Genomic DNA, 23,189 nt, shown 5'->3' with positions numbered 1-23,189 from the left:
CCACTATCCATAATCCAAGTAGCCTACTCTGAGCTTTCACAGCCAACGTTCGCCGGCGGCAAATTCACTCAAGAATGATCAACTCAAGTAAGTATAGCCAACATTTTTGTTCTAATTTTGTATTTGTGGTTGGTATATATGTGTATGTATGCGTCGATTGATACGCAAGTGACTCAAAATGCTGAACTTTTTTGTCAAAACTCTTAGTTGATCATAGTTTAGATAAGCTAACGTTAGCGTTAGCCAGTGGATAGGATAGCCGAGCAAGTTACAGCCTTGAAGAGTTAATATTAATTTAACGGTGGAACAGTATGTCAAGTAAAAAAAAAAAGCAAGATTAATGTATAACTTTAATATTGAACTTTTATTCGAATAGTGACGTTAATGTGAGTGGAGGCATTGTGCTTTTAAAGGCGGGCTCAGATGGCAGGAGAGTGGTTTGCTGAAGACTCAATTTGGCATTAAACTTGGTAACACACAAAATAAGTTTAACTTGTAGTAAACTTAGACGTCGATATAAATGACTTATGCGAGTATGTTTCCATCCCCACATGCGTATTAAATCTTACGTTTCAATTTGTATATTTTATATTTCAAGTATTTGCTTTTTACTGATCTTGGTGGGTATACATTAGCCTGAATGATTCACAACATTACGTTAGTAAATCTTACTTAAAATTAATTTAATTAATTAATTATGATAAATGTGAACCATTACCCAGAAATGTTAAACCACTTATAGCGCTTCTTGATTCGTGTGTTGCTCGTTCACCAAAGTTAAATCTGTCCTGCCCTGTGAAGCCGCCTTTTCTGTGTCATGGAGTCATCGATTTACTTCAGCTTTAAGATTCGCTGTCATGTGTGTCCTTGTAATGTGCTATATGAATAAAAGACTGAACATTTGGAGGGTGTGCTTGTGCATGTGGGGGTTGGGTAATCGAGAAAGGGCATTTGTTCAACTGTCAATTTTACGTATCCTATGGATTCAGCATTTCTTAATATTGTTTGTGCATCAAAACTTGAATGTGTGGCTTTAATTTAATTTTAGTTTAAAAATGTTTGCTTAAATGTGTTTTTTAATTAAACCATCACTTGTATTTATTTTCCAGATGCTGCACACATGATGTCTACTGTTCAAATTAAGGTATAACTTCTTACACACTTAGGATTCAACATTGCAACAATAAATAAAAAAATAAAAAAAATATTTAAATAAATAGTAATATTAATAAATACAGAGGGAGAGAGAGTGAGGGAGAGAGTGCGTGAGTAAGTGAGAGAGAAAGTGTGAAAGAGAGTCAACTTATTTAGTTAGTATAATTAATTGTTGTTAAAAAAATGAACAGATGCAAAACACCCGTGTCTAATTCTGCACTGAGAAGGAGAGCCAGGGTAGAGCTGGGCAGAAGGCTGAGGGATATTGGTGAGGGTGTGCGTGCAGTCATACTACCTCCCAAAGAAACTGCACGATTGCCACCTGATGATGGTGCTTCTACTTGGTTACAACCTGAGGTTCAGCAGTTATATTGGACCCCTTAGCAGCTATGGGCCCTGTATCAGAGGACAGGTGTCAAGGTGATTATGATGACACCAACAGTCTGGGAGCAATCTCTGACTGTGAGGAACCTGAGAACCTCAACAGTCGCCTATCCAACTGGGCCTTAAACTATGGGGTTTCCCATATTGCAATTACTGCTCTCTTGGCCAATTTAACAATTTATCACCCTGAGTTGCCAAGGGATGCAAGAACCCTGTTACGGACCAGAACAGTGTATACTGTGAAGGAGCTATGTAATGGTCTCTATCATTACTTTGGCATTGTGTCAGCCCTTAGTAAGACACTGTGTCAGTGGAAGGACAAATTGGTAGATGGTTGTTGTTTAAGACTTCAGGTTGGTATAGACGGTCTGCCACTCTTCAAGAGTTCAAATGTGCAGCTATGGCCAATTTTGGGTCTTCTAGTTGGTGTTCCAATGAAGGAGCCAGTGGTGATACGACTTTTTTCCGGTACAAAGAAACCTGATTCCTCTCGGACACTCCTGGAAGACTTTGTCTGTGAGCTTAAAGAACTACAGGAAGGTTTTAATTATGAGGGGAAAAGGTTCACTATGAGACTTCATTCGGTCATATGTGACACACCTGCCCGTGCTTTTATTAAAAACATAAAATCCTTCAATGGCTATCATGGATGTGATAAGTGTAATCAGAACGGGGTATATATCAATAATCGCATGACCTTCCCCTTCCTGAATAGTGTGGATAGGACAGATGAGGCCTTCCTAAGACAGGACGATGAAGAGCACCACCTGGGTCCGCATGGCTTTGTGGGTCTAGATGTTGGACTGGTCTCCCAGTTCCCACTAGACTATATGCATCTGGTGTGCTTGGGTGTTGTCAGACGGCTCATTCATCTCTGGACCAAAGGCCCATTAACTGTGCGACTTCCCTGTAGAGATATTAATAAAATCTCAGATCATCTAGTTAACCTTAAACAATATATCCCTAGGGAATTTGCACGTAAGCCACGGCCACTCAAGGAAGTGGATAGGTGGAAGGCTACTGAATTTCGGCAATTTCTCTTGTATACTGGGCCTGTGGTGTTGCGTGACGTGTTGAATTCAGCCCTTTATTCTAATTTCATGCTGTTATCCACGGCCATTTCCATACTGGTGACTCCTTCTCTGACTGCTACACACAGCGATTTCGCAAACAGCCTGCTGCATGCATTTGTCAGCCATTTTGGTGGTCTGTATGGAAAGGATCTAATTGTTTACAACATACATGGCTTAAGTCATCTAGCCAATGATGCAAAAAAGTTTGGCAGCTTAGATCAAATATCTGCATTTCCCTTTGAAAATTACCTGTGCAAAATCAAAAGCTTTGTCCGCAAACCGTCATATCCCCTTGCCCAAATTATTCGACGGCTGTCAGAGGAACGCTCATTTGACCATGAGCCTATCCTGAAACCCCTGTTTAAAAAAAAACATTCTCGAGGTCCTGTACCTGCTGGCACAAGTGTTATCAATCAATATGATGAAATACAATTAGAAAAATATACAATACAAACCAAATCAAAAAACAATATTTTCATGATAAGGGGCAATGTCTGCAGCATTATGAATATCATTGAGTGCCAGGATGACATGTATGTGGCATACAAGCAATATGAGGACACTACACCGTTTTTTACGTATCCTATGGATTCAACATTCCTTAATATTGTTTGTGCATCAAATCTTGGATGTGGCACTAAATTTAGCAAACTTTCCAAAATGTACCAGAAATGTGTGGCTTTACCCTACATGGACAAGCTAGTGATCATTCCCTTGTGTCACACAAAGGACTAGGGAATCAAAGATCTTTCCAAGTTTATTTTTTAAACAATTTTGAATCCGTTTTTTTAACAACTTTTTTTTCAATTTGTTACTTTTTGTATAGAAGTTTTGTGGAGTCGTTTTCACCGAAGAGAACACAGTGAATTTGGTGGCATCAAACTGGTACGTCGATGGCAAATGCTGGTGGCCAAATGATGCTACTGATGACAAGATTAGCAAGGCCATCAGGCGATTCGAGGAGCCGGGCCCTGGGTGGAGGTCATACAGTGCTCGTTTGATTTTTGAAAGAGGTAAAAAATTTAAATTCAGATGTTTACCAGGGATGATTAAGATGTTGGGTGATAACTGTCATGTTCTTTCATCAAACTAGATGACTTAATTGAAGCAACACAAAAATTAAAGGAGTATTTGAATAATGGCACTGCTGGTCTGAAGCGGAGGACCAGCCCCGAAAACGAAAACGGAGGGAAAAAAAGTATGCACACAATAGTTACAGTTATTGGTTATAATAGAACTATTGTTTCTTGTCACTCAAATATTACAACCTACGAATCAGACACTGACTCTGAGCCGGTGGCCCAAAAAACGAGGGGTGTTATTTCCGCAAAATGCGGCGACGTTACCCTTCATCCCACCACCCTGCTTCAGTAAGTCTAACTATGATGAGTCCACTATTGGTGGCACTCCAGTGTTTTTTTTTAATTAGTTTCATTGCCGTATGTTGATATATTTTCATACGTTCTATTAGCTGTAAATTCTCAGGACCACCAACGACCACCACCACAACAACCCTGCATCTGTAAGTTTACCTTTCATGGCTCCTTTAATGGTGGCCGCTCATGGCTCCACACACACTCACGTTTCGTTTCTATATGTTGATATGTTTCTATATGTTCCATTAGCTGCCAGTTCTCATGACCAACACCACCTAAACGACATCAGCTGGAACACAAGGCGTCTGGGGTCTGTGGGTGAGACATTAACTGGTAAGAAGTTTCATCCTAATGTAACAGGTTCATAAATGTATGTATAAAATATATATAAAGATGTGTGTGTATGCACCCACACACACACTTATATGCCAGTTTATTAGGTGCATCTAGGGAAAGCTAATGCAGTCTATTACAACAGTCCTGCAATAAATACCCCTTCCTGATCTTTGTTGAAAGAGTTTAAGAGAGATGGCGATTCAACTGTATGTTATTGCTGTTGATGTATTTATCTTATACACTTATATATGTTGATTACTTTGTGCTGTGCCACTGCAAGTCCTATTCCTGCCTATTGCCAACACTGCCTCTCTTTTTCTCGCTTTCCGTTGATGTCCACCATCTATTAGGCAATGGCATTTTCACAGTTACTCCACCTGAAAGACATCCACCATTTATGAGTCCAGATTTCAGTTACCCTGAATTGTCCACATTATAATCTGCTAATCACTATTGATTTGCCTTTTGCCAAATAGCCAGCGACGGTCGGGACCAAGGAGGCAGGGGTCATTTCACACAATTAATGGGGCCCACAATACCCAGAAATGAGCATGTCTTCAGGCCCACATTTAGGGTTGGGGGTGATAGTGGCCCGATTCCCTGCACAGGTAAGACAAATCGTGATAGTATTGTATCTTGAGTTGCTCTGCGAATCCAACCCACACACATTTCCCCTATACTAGTATATTTTGAATGGTTAGGCTAAGTTTTTAATTTAGGAGTGATATCAAAATTCTATTAACTGGCTAAGCATTATATGGTCTTGCCCTATCAAATATCTTTATTTTTCCACATTATTTCAGCTGCAGAGCTGCATGGCCTGTTGCTGCTAGAAAATATTAAGCAGCAGGTCAACCAGTTAGCAGGAACTTTAAACATTTTGATGGCGAAAGTAGGATCAGGCCTGCATGCCCCAACCTACGAGATGCCCGAAGAGTTCGAATTCCCCCTCGACAGCGATGGGGAATTGGAGCGTTTCGAAGAGTGGCTCCGCAACCCTCTAAACGAAAGAATGAAGACAAATCTTGTAAGTATTTTTATGGGACATGTTTTCATATGCTCAATACAAAATGTTAGCCTTGTTTGTCTTTGAGTTTGTTGCAGTAATGTTGACATGTATATTCAGTTCAGTTTCCATTCTCCACCTAGGCGACTTCGCTCTCCTTTGTTGGAGGGGTGGACACTAAGAGGGTTGTTACCTGCACCGTGGCACGCAGGATCACTTGGAAGGGAGTAAACGGCAAAAGGGCCTTCAATAAAATGGCCATGAAAATCGTTCTTTTCCGTAAGTGTCTTTCCAAATGTTTATTTCATCATAATGGTGTAAAAAGAATTAGATTGGCCTAGTTGAATTAGATTGCATTCACTCAATTTCCATCTTCTCATTTAACAGACACTTCTATCCTACAGGTAAAGTTTAAGCAACAGTTTGTTCTCTTGGAACTGAATCTATTACACTCCCTTAGCCTGTCAATCACTACCTTGTAAGTCTTTCACTTTCTATGTGTTTGCATGTGCTGCAAAGTTTTTCTATTTGTTTTTACACTACGCCCATCATTGGCGGGCCAGGGGTTTATGGTTAGGCCTTCAATGACGATTAATGTTTTATAGGACTAAAAAACAATTGTATCGTTTTAGCATTTAAACGCACACTTTTCAAGCATTTTGACACAACATTTAAAACTCGGTAGCCATACCAAGTTTAATCAAACACAAACCAAGTTTTACATTTTGCAACATGTTGCACATACAAATGTACGGAAGCCTGTTGCTGCCTAGCCAGAAAGAAACCCTGAACAGGATCACAATATTACATGGAAAGTGTATTGTTATAACAAGATGTTTATCATGTGATAACAATATATTTTTCACGTTATAAAGTTAAAATGTTAAAACGTGAAAAACATCACTTTGTATGTTATAACGTGATACTGATCTTTTTTTTTCCTGGCGTGGCAGCCATAAGCTTTAATACAAATGCGCTGCTCGACAGAACGCTGCATGTATTCTTATTTAATTTCGCCATCGGGTGTTACTCAAATGATTGGCAGGTGCTAATATGAATAATAATGTTGAATGTTGGTGTCGTAAATTATTTTGTAAGACATATCCTTTACCCATCCTGTAGCCTTCCTCCAGTTACGCTTCGATGCTAACTCTGCCTAGCAGGCCTTGGCCGTATTCTCCATGTGTGCGTGACAGTATCAAGGTAGCCAAGCCTTTCTGTTATACAATTCGCGGTTGCTTGTGATTGACTGATTAACTGCTCGTGCCTTTTTGGCATCACATTAGATGATTGGCTTAATTTGTGCGTGTCATGTGTTGCAACGGTCAGCAATTGGCTGCTCTACTGCACTGACTGGGAAATGTTCTATCGCCCCAGAAGAGAGGGGATGAACAGGAAGCTAATTTCTTTCAATAACTATTTGTTTATTTTAAAACTATTCATACATTTTTATTTATTTTTAAAACACTGATGGAAAGTGTTTTTTTTTTTTTTACAAACAAAGCAAGAAGGAAAACGAGGAAGGAAGGATAATGAGAAAGAAAACAGACATTTACAGTAAACTAACATATTATGTATGAATGCAATATTTGTCTTAATTTTTGCTTAGCAGGCCCCTGACTGTCCGCCACTGACGCCTACTCTGAATGCCACCTCTATGGTCTCTGTCCCCATTGCATGTGCAGCATGTCTTAACGTTACATTCACCCACTGGCTGTCACTGGTCTCTGTTGGCCATTGCTAAATCACCTTTCTTTGTAGATGGCACTACAGTCTAGCAGTATTAGAACAGTGTAAGAACTTATTTTGTGTGTTTGTTTTACAATAGGTGCAGTGCGCAAATGCGCTATAACGAGTGCAGCGATGGATGCAGACATATCCCAGCATACCATTCGCTGGTTTAACCTGGCAAGCGACAGGGAAGGGGGCCGCCAGGAGAGACAGGAGAGGAGATGTCAAAGCCAGGATACACTGCCCGTCCCCGATCGACAATATTAATTATTTTATCGTTTTTGTTTTTAAGTTTACAGTTCATGTTTTAATAAAGTTTCATGTTCACGTATACAGCAAACATCTCAACGTGTATATTGTTATTTTATGTTTCTGATACCTTGAGTAAAGTAAGTGTCTGAAGTAAATACCACCACCATGATAGTTAGTTTGTTTGCTATGGTCACAGCACATTACCTAATGCCAAACATAATCTGAGGATTTACTTGGTAAACTGCAGACGTGTTAAACACCATCACATGTTGTTCATCATTTACACAGTTCCTCCTTAATTTCGCTTGCCTAGCTCTAAGCTATTGAAAAGTACTTAAAGATCAAATGCAAAGGTTTTTTTTATAATTGCCAGTAAAATCGAAATCATATAGCTACAACACTATCTAAGATATTGCAGTATTAAAATCGGAGATAATATGCGTCTGGCAATGCGCAATATTTATTTTGTTCAACCCCCAACACCAAGTCCGACGATTTATTTTCTCAGCCGCTCCTCCGCAAGATGGCGTCGCGTGACGTCACAGTGGCCAAACAAACAAACAAACCTTGGCTTATCGCTCACAGCTGCTTCCACCGATAGTACAACTTAGTTTCGTTATCATGTCTGATTCTGAGTAGACTATAGACTAAAAGCTTTAGGAATCCAAACTATAACATATAATAAGTAGCCTACCCTGTATCAAGATTGATGCAAAACAAGTGACGTTTGACCTTTTTAGAGAGGTTTAGAAAAATAAAGTCCAGGCGGACTCACCACTGGGTAATTTGGGAACCATCACAACCAAACACAATGCTAACAGTGAGACTCTGAATTAGCCCCGAGCGAAAAATGCTAACCTATTACTGCACCGAAATCACTCCTAGCTCCTTTATTACTTATCCTAGCTCCACATCCAACACATTGTTTATGATCGTAAAGACACAGCATCTAACGGTGCCCACCTCTATAAGCACCCACTCGGCTGAAATAAATGAAAGCATGGCGGAGGGCTTTTTTGATGCATAGGCCTAATGAAGTGGTTAGAAGAATGTTGGGTTTTCTAAGTGCTCACAGTCACTTTTAATTGCGCGGGGGGCATTTTTAAATTGGGCCAGGAGGAATAATAGTGGATTTAATCCCTATCATAATGCATATTGTTCACACTTTTCCGTTATGAGTGGAGGAGCGATGAATGAGCTGCAGATAAACTACAATGCTAACAGTGAATTAGCCCCGAGCGAAAAATGCTAACCTTTTACTGCACCGAAATCCCTCCTAGCGCCCTTATTACTTATAGCTCCACATCCAACAGATTGTTTATGATCGTAAAGACACAGAATCTAACGGTGCCCACCTCTATAAGCAATAAAACTGCAATTCCGTTATCTGCTGTGCTCCGTGCGCTTTGAAATCTAATCAAAAGTTGTTTACCTCAATTATTTGGCGTTTCTGCATCGCCCGGCTCTTTCGTTCTTTCAGTGGTTTCTTGTGCTGAAATATGGAGGGGACGGCTCCGGGTTTCAGCCTCCGACGTGCTATTAATGCTTCTCCACCAACAGACTTCATGATAGCAGGATCAACGTCGTATGCATCACACGCAAAGTGGTCAGAACACAACTTGCTCCATTTTGTCGGTTGCCATTCAACACGATTCACTAAAAAAATCAATTTTTTGCGGATGATTTGGTCTTTGGGAAATGCATGTAAAACTCTCCCAGATCCTGCACCGTTCGTACAACAAAAAGCTCAACAATAACCCATGTTAATTCAGTTTTTTCGAAAAACATGTGACCGAGACTGCCGAGTCGGGATATTTGGTCCAGAGACTGTTTGGCCACTATTACGTCACGCGCGCGGAGGCTGCTGGGAATTACATGTCAGAAATTCAGACGGCTTTGGGTCGAGTTTTGGATCAATAAAAAGCTTTTCTTTGGGTGTATTATCTCGATTTAAATAACATAAAAAATACAGGCAGTCTTAAAAACAACATTTCTATAAAAATGTAGCATATTTGGAAGCTTTGCATTTGATCTTTAACGTTTATGAATGTACCTCCTTCATTTGACTGGTCCACTAACTTTAGATGAAAAGTTAAATGGCGACACTTCCATGAAGACTTAAATATAGCCAATATTAGCAAGGTTTAATGTGTTTAAATGCCGAAGATAAGGCAAAAATTGAAGTTGGCAGTAGTCTGGTAAACAGCCGTATCGCGTCTGGTAAGCGGATCCGTATCGCATCTGGAACGCGGAGAACCATATTGAAACGGAGCTGGACCAGTGCTGGCCCATATCTGCCGCAGATCCGTTTTGCGGATCCGATCCAGTTTCGGGCCGATGTGCGTTTGGACAACGGACCGAGTCCGTTTGGCGGATCCGGGCCAGATCGTCTGCTAGGTGCGGCCCAGATCCGGCCCAGTGTCTCTTTGTTATCTGGGCCGGTACAGGAGACATGCCCCTTCGGGTAGTTGTGGAGCACCAAAGACGGGCAGACAGCAGTGGATCATAACCAGGCTGCAGTTTGCACACGCTATTTGTTGTTGTTTATATCACGCAGTCTGTTCTTCTTCTCTGTTTTCCGGTTGTTGCCTATTTTTAATGAATAATACACACTACCGCCGCCTGCTGGTAAGGAGAGTTATTGCCACTCACGCACTGAAGTCTTTGCGGTGTGTTCCCGTGCGACACATGGCCAAGACGCAGGAGAACACCGCGACGCAACAGCCGACGTCGGCGTCGGCGAGTCCTCTGGTGACTGCTTGGTGTGTCAGGGCCTTTAGATCTGAAACAGTGAGACAAACCAATGTTAATTGTGTCTCTTGTATTTTGAAATGACCATGAACAAAGACTTATTTTTTGTAAAACTTGATCGTTTTTATGTGCACCATTTCAGCTAAAATAGGAAGAGAAAAGAAAAATGGCAGGTTACAAAAAGTAGATCGATCAAAAGCTGAATCATTGAGGAACATTAGGGAGGTGCAAAAGAAACAGAAAACAAAAGTATAAACTACAGAAGCAATACAAGAACAACACAGGAAGAAAGACAGGAAAGTATAGATACGCATATTGCGTGTCCACAGTCAGTGCTTCATTCCTTTTCACTAGAGCCGCTCGAGGTTAAGGTTTGATATGACATTACAAATAAGACTTCTGTTTTTGGCACCCTATCTGCCTTGGGGAGAGAGCCGTTCACATTCACAGATATGTTACTGTTTTTTAAGTTGAGGGAATGACTCAACCCCTCAGTTATTCGGATACCAACAGTGACATGACCAATTCTCCCAAAGACACGGTCACTCACACTTATTTAACTTGCTTGGTCTACGAACCACATTGTGTATTCAAGCAAGTCGATCGAGACATAAATACAGAAATGTAGTCAACCAATTGAGTGCTGTGAACGCTTTGACTACTATCCGCAAAATAAACCAAGCATGTAAAAGGTTATATTTTCAGTTATTTGGTTTGACATCACAGTTAGTGATGTTACGTATTGCGCTGAGGCTTCGGAGCGTGTGTCGAGTAATCCCCGAAGCTTTTTGTGAAGCATGTATCGAGGCTTGTATCGTTTTGGGCCAGTGACGTCATCGATGACAAACGAAGCCTCGCTGCCTGTCAATACCACGTGACTGCTTCAGGAAGCCATTCAGATCGGTTGAACCGTTGAACCACAACGCTCATAATACCCATGGATGTATAACAAGAACCATATTACCCCTCCTGTACCCGGGCCCGGTGACACGATGGAATCAAGAGAGCTCAGACCCTCACTTATATAGAGGTCGGAACATGTCATAAGTATAAATAGATACAAGCATAAATAAATGTAGGAATAAAAACATCAATAAAAACATGAATAAATACAGGAATACATATGTTGCAGTATTTTCAGGGAACTTTAGTGTGTGTGCTGTGGCTCAGCTGGAAAACAGTTGACTCATGACCGCAGGGTCCCTGGTTCAACGACTGAACAATACGTCTTTTTTGTTGTTTATAAAAGCTACAGCTAAAGGAGATAATGTAGTTAACAAATGTATTCTTTGATATGGTTTAGCCTTTCTCAGGCTACAACATGGTTAAGTTTATGAATATTATTAAGGAATACAAATCCCTCTTTGCAATGTGTACCAGCCTCCTTAGGCTTTTCAATCACAATCATTAAACTGGAATAAATACAATATTGTTAACATGAAAATATGATTTTATGTTCGTTGTTTAGAGTTATTCTAAGGCTTTACTCAATGGGAACTCTGTATGAGATGATGGAGCACACTGTTGAGATGTCCAATCTGCCTGTTTTACACACTTTGACCAACAGGGGGGTTTGTGTTCAAATGAAGCCCATGATGACGCCTCATGAGATGAACCCTTTTGCGAACCAATTGGCTGGAAAGCTTCAAAGCTTCATAAGGCTTCATCTCGCCATCACTAATCACAGTTATACCCATATACTTTTTGACACCGACATTTTTGGCCGGTTGATTGCACACAATGGAAGGTGGTAAATGTAAGGTGCTAACCTCTTCCTCTCAGTGTCTTGTAGCTCACCTCATGGTAAATGTCTGAGCAGCTGAATCACAACTGCCTAAGTGGCTCCAGTGATTGGACTGGTCCATTCTTGTTAAACCAGAGGTGTGTTCTTGATGAACACTTAATCAAAGCCCCCCTCCCACCTTTTAAAGAAGAGCCATGTCTTCTCTCCCCTGCAATTAACTATGTCTCTTGAGAGAGGAGGACTCACCATGTTTTCTAAACGTTCTGTGTTAATTAAGTTAAGCTCTAGAGTGTTTGTGTTAATAAAATCAACCTTTGTTTTCACTGATTCTGTTTGTAGGGCCAATCCTAAACAATGTGAATCATTTGCATTAATAAAATCCCTGTTCTTCCAGTTTTAAATTGTACTTTGTCCTTCAGTCAGCTTTGAAAAAAGTCTGTGTTTTAAAAAATATGCTTTTGTGGAATGACAGCTATACAAAATGTGGCAGGTTTCTATAAACAGCTGATATAATACCTTGTATCCCTGTCTGATACCCTCTTATATTTTCATATAGGACTATATATATATATGGAAATACATATTTGTATTGTTTTATTTGACAGAGCACCCCCCTTCTCACCTGTGCCTCCAAGCAGCAGTGAGATACGTCGAACACAAATTGCAAGAGATGCCTTTGACACTTAGCGGACACAATAGGAAAAGATGGGGAGAAATAAAATGACAGCCAATACAGTGGCATGTTCCACGTAGGAACAATCTATAATAACTGGCAGCAGTGTCATTGAGCGACAGAGAGCTCTTACATTACATTACATTACATTGCATTTAGCTGACGCTTTTATCCAAAGCGACTTACAATAAGTGCGTTCGTCCAACAAAATACAACTTGAAGAAAACAGAATCATAAAAGTACATCAGGTTTCATAGAGCAAAAACATTTCAAGTGCTACTCAACTGGCTTTAGAAAAGCCAGTCCTTTATTAGTATAAAAGTGCTTCGTTAATAGTTCTATCGCTCGAAGTGGAGTCGAAAGAGATGAGTTTTCAGTTTGCGCCGGAAGATGTGCAAGCTATCTGCCGTCCTGATGTCAATGGGGAGCTCATTCCACCATCCTGGAGCCAGGACAGCAAACCCACGTGTTTTCGCCGTTGGGAACTTGGGTCCCCCTCGCAGCGAGGGCGCAGCGAGTCGTTTGGCTGATGCAGAGCGTAGTGCACGCGCTGGGGTGTACGGTTTAACCATGTCCTGGATGTACGAAGGGCCAGATCCATTCGCAGCATGGTAAGCAAGTACCAGTGTCTTGAAGTGGATTCTAGCAGTTACCGGAAGCCAGTGAAGCGAGCGTAGGAGCGGAGTAGTGTGGGAAAATTTAGGAAGGTTGAAGACCAGACGAGCTGCTGCATTCTGGATGAGCTGCAGAGGTCGGATGGCACATGCAGGTAGACCAGCCAGGAGGGAGTTGCAGTAGTCTAGGCGTGAGATGACGAGAGCCTGGACCAGAACCTGAGTCGCTTTCTGTGTCAGCTGGGGACGTATCTTCCTGATGTTGTAAAGCGTGTATCTGCAGCAACGGGTTGTAGCAGCGATGTTTGCAGTGAAGGACAGGTTGTTGTCTAGGGTCACACCCAGATTCCTTGCAGTCTGAGTCGGGGAAACAACTGAGGTGCCGATGTTGATTGTTAGGTCAAGAGTGGGACAATCTTTTTCCCGGAAGGAAGAGCAGCTCAGTCTTGTCAAGGTTGAGTTTGAGGTGATGAGCAGACATCCACTGAGAGATGTCAGCTAGACAAGCAGAGATGCGTGCGACGACCTGGGTCTCTGAGCGGGGAAAGGACAGAATTAATTGGGTGTCATCAGCGTAGTAGTGGTAAGAAAAACCATGCGGGCTAATGACTGATCCGAGCGAGTTTGTGTACAGGGAGAAGAGGAGGGGACCAAGAACAGAGCCCTGAGGGACCCCTGTAGTTAATTGACAAGGGTCGGACTCAGACCCTCTCCAAGTCACCCTGTAGGTACGGTCTTTCAGGTATGAGGTGAGGAGGGAAAGTGCAGAGCCTGAAACTCCAAGTTTTTGGAGAGTGCGAAGGAGGATCTGATGATTCACCGTGTCGAATGCAGCAGACAGGTCCAACAGGATGATGACAGAGGAGAGGGATGCAGTTTTGGCAGTGTGCAGTTCCTCCGTGACAGCAATGAGAGCAGTTTCTGTGGAGTGACCTGCCTTGAAACCAGACTGGTGCGGATCCAGAAGGTTGTTCTGATTGAGATAACAGGAGAGTTGTTTAAAGACAGCGCGTTCAAGTGATTTAGACAGGAACGGGAGGAGAGAGACAGGCCTGTAGTTTATAACATCAGACGGGTTGAGAGTGGGTTTCTTTAGGAGAGGGTTTACTCTTGCCTCCTTGAGACTGTTTGGAAAGTGACCAGAAGTTAGAGAAGTGTTGATGAAATGGGTGAGAAACGGTAGAATATCAGGAGCGATAGTCTGAAGGAGGTTTGAAGGGATAGGGTCCAGAGGACAGGTGGTAGGGCGGGCAGAGGTAATGAGGGTAAGAACCTCACTTGGAGAGAGAGGGGAAAAGGAGGTAAGTGTGTTGGTGGAAGGAGGGTCTGGTGACCCAGCGGTGAGTAAAGGTGAGTCAGAAAAAGAAGAGCGAATATCATCAACCTTTTTTTCAAAGTGGGTAACAAAGTCGCTTGACAGAAGTGAGGAGGGGGGAGGAGCTTTTGGAGGGTCCAAGAGGGTGGAGAAGATGGAAAATAGTTTTTTAGGATTGGAATAGGAAGATTGGATCTTATCTTGAAAGAAAGTGCTTTTTGCCTGAGAGATCGAAGCAGAGAAAGAGGAGAGGAGAGCTTGATAGGTTAGGAGGTCGTCACGGTGTTTGGATTTCCACCATTTCCGCTCTGCTGCCCTAAGGACGGTTCTATTAGCACGCAGTGCATCATTTAGCCAGGGAGCAGGAGGGGACTGACGAGCCTGCCGAGATGTGAGAGGACAGAGCGAAGTCCAGAGTGGATGAGAGAGTAGAGAGGAGAGTTTCTGCAGCAGAGTTTGGAGGCAGGAGTTGGAACGAGTCAGAGGAAGGGAGGGCTGAGAGCACCGACGAGGCAAAGGTAGAGGGGGAGAGGGAGCGAAGGTTACAGCGGACAAGTGCAGGATGAGAAGAGATTAGTTTGTTATGTTTGGAAAGGGATAGAGAGAATTAAATGAAGAAGTGATCGGATGTGTGGAGCGGGTTTACAGAGAGGTTAGAAGTAGCGCAGTTCCTTGAGAATATGAGATCAAGGACATTGCCAGCTTTATGAGTCGGTGGGGACGGAGACAGTGAGAAAGCAAAGGCGGTTAACAGAGATGTTAGTTCGTCTATCTTCCCCCGTCTGGAGGTTGAAGTCTCCGAGAAGTACAGCGGGAGGGCCAGTTTCAGGGATGTGTGAGAAGAGATTATCTAATTCCTCCAAGAAGTCCCCCAAGGCGCCTGGTGGACGGTAGAGAACAACAATGGTTAGCTGTATAGGATGGGTTACTGTGACGGCATGGAATTCAAAGGTGGAAGGAGTGAAGTTAGGTAGCTTGAAGAGGGAAAAGCTCCATTTGGGAGAGAGCAGGAGACCAGTGCCACCTCCTCTGCCAGTGGGTCTGGGTGTATGGGAGAAGGAATATGCTGTGGAGAGAGCTGCTGGGGTGGATGTGTTGGATGGAGTAATCCAGGTCTCAGTGAGAGCAAGGAAATCCAGAGACTGCAGGGAGGCGTAGCCAGAGATGAAGTCAGCCTTAGGAACAGCTGACTGGCAGTTCCACAGGCCACCTGAAATTAGATGTTGGATCTCAGTGGAGCACGTGGGATAGATGAGAGCAGGCCGGTTATATCGATTACGAGATATACGGGGCCAGTGATAATTGCGAGAAGACACATGAACAGGAATGGAGAAAATACACATGATTATAGCATGAGGGGCTAAACAACCAAATAAAAATGAAACTAAATAAAAAACACCAGCAATACTTAGCTCAATCAAAGTAGGATTTGCCTCCCTCGTGACTCCCACAGGACTCTAATGTCTTTGTCAGTCTTACTCCCACAGGACTCTAATGTCTTTGTCAGTCTTAGCCTGTCTGAAGCTGACGCTCCAGGAAAGTGCTACCTAAAATGGACACCTGATTGCTGAGTTCTCACAGCTGTGGGGCAATGTCCTTTTAATTAGTTAACTCTCTGCAGCTGGTGGCCCTCAAAAGGAAATCTAGACTGGCTTCGTCCTGATGTGTTATTGTCTTTTAAGTCAATTACATTAAACCCTAAGTTATAAAGTTCTGAGTTTAACCCTTAATACAGTTACACCTACTCAATAAAGCTCTTAGTATTCTACAAATGTTTAAATCAAAGTTAACCCTAGTAGTCAGTTAGATCACTTTTAAGGTTTCAGTCAAATGACTTTTCCCAAGTTTCTGTCTGACAGATGCTGTAGCGGTTTTGAGTTTTTAAAAACACAATTCCAGTCAGATCAACTACAGAGCATTGATACAGAGTACACACACTGAAACAGAGAAGTCTACAAACACAGTGTTACTCACACAATTCTAGAAGTCTCCAGTAGCTTTCTTGTCAAAAACTAGTTGCACACTGGCAGGTCAGTGCTTAAGATGAGATTTAAATACAGTTTCTGTTGGGGGAGTTTCCTCAGATTATTATCTTGTCAGATGTGTTGACTTTGGCTTCTTCATTAAATGTGATCAATGATAACTTGAATGGGATTGTGATCAAGACCAGTTGGAGTTGCTAAACATTTTTTACTTCTGACATTTCTAATGACATGTTGAGACAAACTCAATGAACCGATGAAGATCATTAGATACGAACAAAAGCCCCAGCTATTAGTGAAGCTATCAACAATGTTACCTGTGGTATCTCCATGCAGCACACATTCTCCGGTTCAGAAGGCATCGTGGCGCAATTTACACATGTACACCTGTAGAAAGAAGTCAATAACTGAGCTTTTAAAAACACATGAAACTGCACACATTGCTGACAACTGAGGTGTTGTTGGAGTTATTCAATTCAATTCAATTCAAAACCTTTATTTATCCAGGTAAAATCCCATTGAGATCAATGATCTCTTTTTCAAGGGAGACCTGCAGCAGTAGGTTCCACAAGAAGACATAAAAACATAAACAACAGAACAACAAAAGGACATCATACAGCAAAATGTACAGGGATTACAATTTACATATCTAACCACATGTACAGCTACCAACAGCATCTGATTTTGTAGCATCCAACCGAGCTTTAAAATCATGTAGTGGTACTAGCTTGGTAATTTTCCATTCTTTTTGCAGACTGTTCCATGTTAGTGGAGCTGCACATCTAAAAGCATTCTTCCCTAAACAGTCCTAGCACTTGGCACATTTAATAAAACCACAGCATGCGATCTCAGGCAATACGTACTTTCAATTCGCAGAGAGATTAGGGAGCAGATATAAGATGGTAGTTTATCCAACATGGCTTTGTAAATGAAAAAGTACCAGTGACTGAGCCTCCGTACAGTAAGTGATGGCATAACCGCCTTGGTATACAGGGTACAGTGATGCGTAAGTGCTTTACAATTTGTCAAAAATCTCAGTGCACTGTGATACGCAGCATCTAACTTGCTCAGGTAATTGGCAGGTGCATTCATATATAACAAATCACCATAATCCAGCACAGGTAAAAAGGTCACAGTGACTAGCCTTTTCCTGGCCTCAAGCGAGAAACAGGACTTATTTCTGTAAAAGAAACCTAGCCTAACCCTCAGCTTTTTAAGCAGGTTATTGACATGAAGTTTAAAAGTGAGACAGTCATCAAGCCAGATACCCAAGTATTTGTAACAGGTAACCACTTCAAGTTGTATTCCTTGCGCAGTTACAATATCCAAAGTAGTCTCTGGTGTATTTTTAGCTTTAGCTTTCGAAAAGTGCATTACCTTGGTTTTATCCGCATTTAAAAGAAGCTTAAGCTAAGTTATACTTTTTATCACCCTAAGTTATTGAACTTTCCAACGGTTGTTGCACGAAGTTGGAAGAAAAGGACTGTAAACTATTAATAAACGCAATGAGGCCATTGTATATATGCTGAAAATATGAATGTCTCCCTTTATAAATATATATATGTATCGCTGTTTTTGCGTTACAAGCTCTAAGTTATAAACTGTACACATTGCATTCTTGCTAATTAGCCAAAATATGAACGGAATAAGTAGCAAGCATCGTAACGGAGTAAAATAAATAGGGACAACAGCTTGTCAACTAACCATTCAGAAACGTCCTGCTGCAACCGAGATGTTTGCACCTCCACCAAAACCTCCGCTGCTTCAGGGTCAGTCTCTGGATCAAATTGATAATATGCTTGAACACATGCATTGCTCTGAGATGACATGTTTATTCCACACTCGTAATCACAGCAAGCATGGTAACGTGACTCTCGCCGGCTCATGCCCCCCTCTTCTGCAGGGGGGGGGTGGTCAGCTGCTGCTCAGAATTTTCAAAGACAGGCTTGGAATAGAGCGAAAATGAGCGAAACGAGGCATGGCTAAAAAATGATCTGTTTGGTATTTTGAAAAATAAAATGTATAAATATACCTTATATAGGTATGGTCATACACTATATCATTTAAATATAGCATGATAGATCAGTTTTCTCAATTATGTACACAGATTTCCTGAAAATCATGATTGTAATCTGACAATGATGAAAACATGAACATAGTTTGCCTCCCATGACTGTAAACAGCATATTATTTATTCATTGATTTTGCCAACGCTACTGACAACACTCACAGAAATGACGAAGAGCACAAACAAAGAGATGTTCTGTACTGTTATGAACTTGCTTCCCATGAGAGCATCGTATCTGTGTATAATACCAACAAAAACATACACCCATAAATAAACATGAATCTTGAGACATTCTTGTCCAAATTGGGCAAATATTATGGAAACCCTAATAAAAGCGTAAGTGTTGAAACAATGTCCCTTGGAGTAAAACTGCTGAAATTGTTGAGTAGCGCTGAGGAATACACTTCTTTAAGTTATTTGTAGGCAAACATTAATAAGCAGATTAAGATAAGAAAAAAGTATTTTAAAAAAAAATTAATTTGACAACATTTATTTTCACAACTTCAACAGTGTTCAGTGAGAGTGTAAAACAATACACGTTTAAACTGTTTAAACAGGAAACAAGATACATGTTTACCGTTGTCATTTTTAATAAAGTTTTTTTCAAATGTAACCTGTCGTAATAAAGTAAGAGGGGCGGGGTCGTAGAGGAGCCACATGCAAATCGAGGTAAAGTAAACGCCATGACGCACTGAGAATATCATTTCGGATCACGCAGAGTCATATGACCCCGTGATTTATTGCAATCTGCAGAAGGTAAATACCATACACTATATATATAAATACATGATAAATAAATACATGTGTTTAAGTTTGTGTGTAATTGTTTGTACCTTAGAGTCTATGGTTTGTTGGCTACTGTGAAAGTTGTGATGGTGATCGCGTTGAGCTTTTCAACACGCGAGCATTCGTTTGTTTACACACTGGAAATTACCACATGTTTACCATTCCAACAACAGTAACAAGGCAGTGTATGTTTAATGTTTTGCATACAAAAACAACACAATCTAAAGATACAAAAAAATAACGTAATAAAAAAATCACAAATCAAATGAATAAGGCAACTTTTTTTTTTTTTTTACAGTTTGAGCAAAGTGTGTTTGTGCAGTTTGTTAGGACCGTTTGTTTGTTTCTTTATATTGGATTTGCTAAGAATAAATAGAAGATAATTTATATTTTCTTGAAAAGCAAAAGGTCATAGCATTTTCAGTGTGAGGAATAAAGAGACTTTAGACTTCATTTTACAATGACCTAATTAACTTGATAATAACACCTGTGGATAATGCCTATTTTCAGAGACACCTCAAGCCCCTTATTTAAAGCACACACACAAAACTACCATTTGCATATCTCTCAGTGTGGTGGAAACCGATGTCCCCATAATGTGAATAACCTAAGGTAAACCTAACTTATCGTCTATGAACTTTTGGTTGATTAAAGTGACTGAGAATACATTTGACTCATTGAACAGAAATCTCCACTTGGACCCTGTAAAGATGTCTTCACCTGCTATACTTTAACACAGGGGCCATGATGGACTGTGGCGTCATCCAACCATCCCTCCCCCATCCTCCACTTGTTTCTTCACCATGCTTCAAGAGGCATTTCCATTGAATTGTGAGTACAAATTATCACTGCGCATGCATTTTATTATGGTAGCTTGCACTGGTAGGTAGACACTGCTTTTGTGTTGCAGAATGAGGATATACTTGTGAGCAGTTTTTTTTTTTTTTTTTCTTTGTGAGTGCATTGTGGCGTGTTACCACTAAGTGGAATAGTGTGGAAGACCTATGCATGCCTATGCTTGCACAGGCAGGTATAGAACTTCAATGGGAAGCTTTAACCAGACAACAGACTATTGTTTTATATGGCCTTATCAAGTTACTGAATAAAGGTAGGTGTATGATAGTTGGAATTGTAGCTTAGCAAGTATACATTTTGACAACCTCAGTCTCTTGAGTACTGCCAAATCCTTGACATTCACAGCCGTTTAATTATCATGCAGCATGTCCTCACTGAATAACATGTCTGTTGTAAAGGAGAGCAGCACTGCAACACTAGCAGATTGCTTCATTTGAATACAATGAATGAATGAAAGAATGAATTAAACAATCAGTGAAGCGAATGACGTCACCCACTAAATATATGAAAACATTTAGATGGCAAGCAGAGCAAAAAATATGATTTTTGGCATAGGCTTGGCCTGTACCACAGGGATACTTGTTAAGCTAACTTTAATAAGAGGGAAATATATGTTGATACATTCAGAGGTTATGGGTTTGCTGTAAGAAAAAGTACCACGTTGTTTTAGTTCCTAATGCTGTACCTCTACTTGATCCACTTCTCACTACTCATTGAGTCCTCACATTATTTTAAAATTAAGAATACACTCTAACCTCTCTCAACTGTTTGATACAAATCACACAGCATTATAGTGTTGTCTTTGCGGTTTTGTGGGACATGACTACTGTACTGACTTTGCTTTTTAAGTGTGTCCTTAGAGATTCTTCTTCAAAACTTAGACACACCATGTAACCTTTGTTTTGTTTCACTCTACACTCGTGATGTGAAGGTTAGGGAGGGAATCATTTCAATGATCCGGAAATATTACTTTGACGCCGTGTGAATATGGGGTTTATTAACCTTGTCATTACAGTTTTCATATTTGCTATGATTTCTCCGGTCAGGATAATGGTAAATGTAGCCTATGTAATGGAAAAGAGAGGTAAGCTGTAAAACCACTGATCCTTTTAACCTTTCCTATCTCCGGCAAATTACATTGATCAAAGGAAAAGACCATGTGCTTATGCATTTGCAAAGGAACACGTTGAGAAAAATGAATATAGACAGAGCTATTTACTCATTACCCCTCAGTGCCAGAACTCTGAAAGCCCTTTCATGATAATACCTCCTTCTTCCTGTCCACTTCAATCCTCCACCTTCCCTGGTTTACTTGCTCAGTCGCCCGTCTCTTCATCCTCCCACCACCTGCCCTCTATTCACTCTTTTCTCAGGGAGACGTTTAAAGAACTCCTCTGAAATACTAAGCAGTCTACTTAAAAGGAAAATACTTTTCTGCGTCTGCCATTATGTTTCATATAAAGCCTAGTACTTAAGATGTTTTCTATGCTTCCATGACGACTTGGACCGCGCTTATTAAAGTCCCTTTCTTTCTCTTGAAGAATACTGTGAAGCCACGCATGCACACACATGAAAGTGCATGCCTTACGCATTGAAATGAGCGTAACATGTTTGCTATTGTTGTTGTACGCTATATGTAAGGTACACGTTGTACATAAGCATCAGAGGCTGAACTCTATAGTCTTGTGTATGCACTTTTACAAACAACCCAAGCTCAATGGGGGGGGGGTGATAAGGGCACAGATAACTGAACACACAGCTTTACGTGTTTGTTCATGTGCGTATCGGCAAGTTTAAATGTGAGTTTGGGTTATTTTGAATTAAACATCCATTCTCTTACCTCAAGCTCTCTGTCTCTGAATGATGAATTTGTTTTTTCCCTCCCATTACTATTTTGTATTTTCAAAGGGCCTTTTCTGTTTCAGGATTAACTGCAAATGTGTTTACAGTTAGATTAGCTCTCCTGTCACATTTGCTCTCTGTGATTAAGTGGCTTAGTCTGTGTGTATGTGTGTGTGTTTGCAATATGCTGTGGTGTGTGTGTTCTTTGGAGAAGGTTTAGTTGATTTAGTGGCAGTGGAGCAGAATGCAGACCAGCCGGGGCAAGCAGGAGCTCAGAAAATTCTGTAGTGGTGACACAAAAGATAACCATTTAGTTATTGTCATGTCCCTTGCTATTTTCACAGCTTTTTCAAAAGAACTACAACAAATTAAACACAGCTTTGGTTTGGGTCTGCCCACAGGAGGTGAATAAGCAAGGGATGGAGTAAAGCTCCCTCTTTTCCTGGAAGAGGAGAAGGGGGGAAAGCACAGAGGCTGCTGCGATGGGGAGATAACAGCAGTGACCCTGAGTTAATTGGCAATTAGAGAGCTGCCAGTGTTATTGTTAAAGGCTATAATTAGGATTTCTCGCATAAGTGTGTGTGCTTGTGCGAGGTCTGTGTCAACGACATGATCAAGAATAGGATGTCTGTTTTCTTTTTTCTACATGACCCTGTTTGTTTTGTCATTTGTGCACACCAATGGTTCGGTTTTAACTTTTAACTTTCGCCATCTTTTTGGTCGTGGCACCAGCACAGACATTTATTTAAACTGTGATAATTTGTGCTTTCTCTGAGGGGTTAGAGTTACACCACCGACTATAGAATGTGTTGTTTTTATATAATTGTATCCGTATGCCCGGTATATAGGCTATTTATAGTATTTCACTTGTTGTTCATTTTGCACTATAGTAGTAGTTCATTTACACAGGAGTACTAAATAGGCTTTTTAAAGTGGTTTATGGACAATTTTTCTGATGATTTCACAGAAAACATGCTTATTCTTATAATATAGCTATGGTGATACCTTATGTCCTATATTGTGATTTTGCTTAAATACTTGCCCTGTATAGAGAAGTTTACAACAATAACATGCAGGTTTCCACCTCTTGCATATATACAGTAGTGTGTGTACGTGTGTGTGTTTAGCTGAAATTTGTTTCTGATTGCATTAGGTCATTTTTCCAAATTGCAGTGCTAGAAAGGGATGAAGAAGAAGGAGTAGAAAAGGGAATGTGTAAAGAGAGAGAGCAGTGCCCCCACTTTGA

General features: G+C 40.9%; 1 protein-coding gene across 2 annotated transcripts; it reads left to right on the top strand.

The window, feature by feature from the left end:
• LOC117536841 lies at positions 1-7,282 on the top strand. 2 transcript variants are annotated; one of them, XM_034201926.1, is made up of 11 exons: positions 1-87; positions 1,110-1,144; positions 3,439-3,625; positions 3,706-3,810; positions 4,084-4,134; positions 4,238-4,321; positions 4,801-4,932; positions 5,128-5,351; positions 5,474-5,609; positions 5,718-5,734; positions 7,159-7,282. In XM_034201926.1, exons 1-11 carry the CDS (start codon positions 75-77, stop codon positions 7,180-7,182), a joined length of 1,008 nt encoding a protein of 335 aa, XP_034057817.1. In that variant the 5' UTR covers positions 1-74; the 3' UTR covers positions 7,183-7,282. The 2 variants fall into 2 exon arrangements, with proteins under 2 accessions (XP_034057817.1, XP_034057806.1); XM_034201915.1 differs by having other exon boundaries at positions 6,940-7,274.
• Positions 7,283-23,189: the final 15,907 nt, after the last annotated feature.

This window comes from Gymnodraco acuticeps, unplaced genomic scaffold (genome assembly GCF_902827175.1).
Source record: "Gymnodraco acuticeps unplaced genomic scaffold, fGymAcu1.1, whole genome shotgun sequence".
Taxonomy (NCBI): Eukaryota; Metazoa; Chordata; class Actinopteri; order Perciformes; family Bathydraconidae; genus Gymnodraco; species Gymnodraco acuticeps.
This window is presented reverse-complemented; position numbering and strand designations above follow the sequence as displayed.

Bases quoted from the DNA above. Each gene is read 5' to 3' on its own strand.
- LOC117536841 (XM_034201915.1), top strand. The intron at 3,626-3,705 runs GTAAAAAATTTA...TCATCAAACTAG, and splicing joins TCGTTTGATTTTTGAAAGAG to ATGACTTAATTGAAGCAACA. The intron at 3,811-4,083 runs GTATGCACACAA...ACGTTCTATTAG, and splicing joins CGAAAACGGAGGGAAAAAAA to CTGTAAATTCTCAGGACCAC.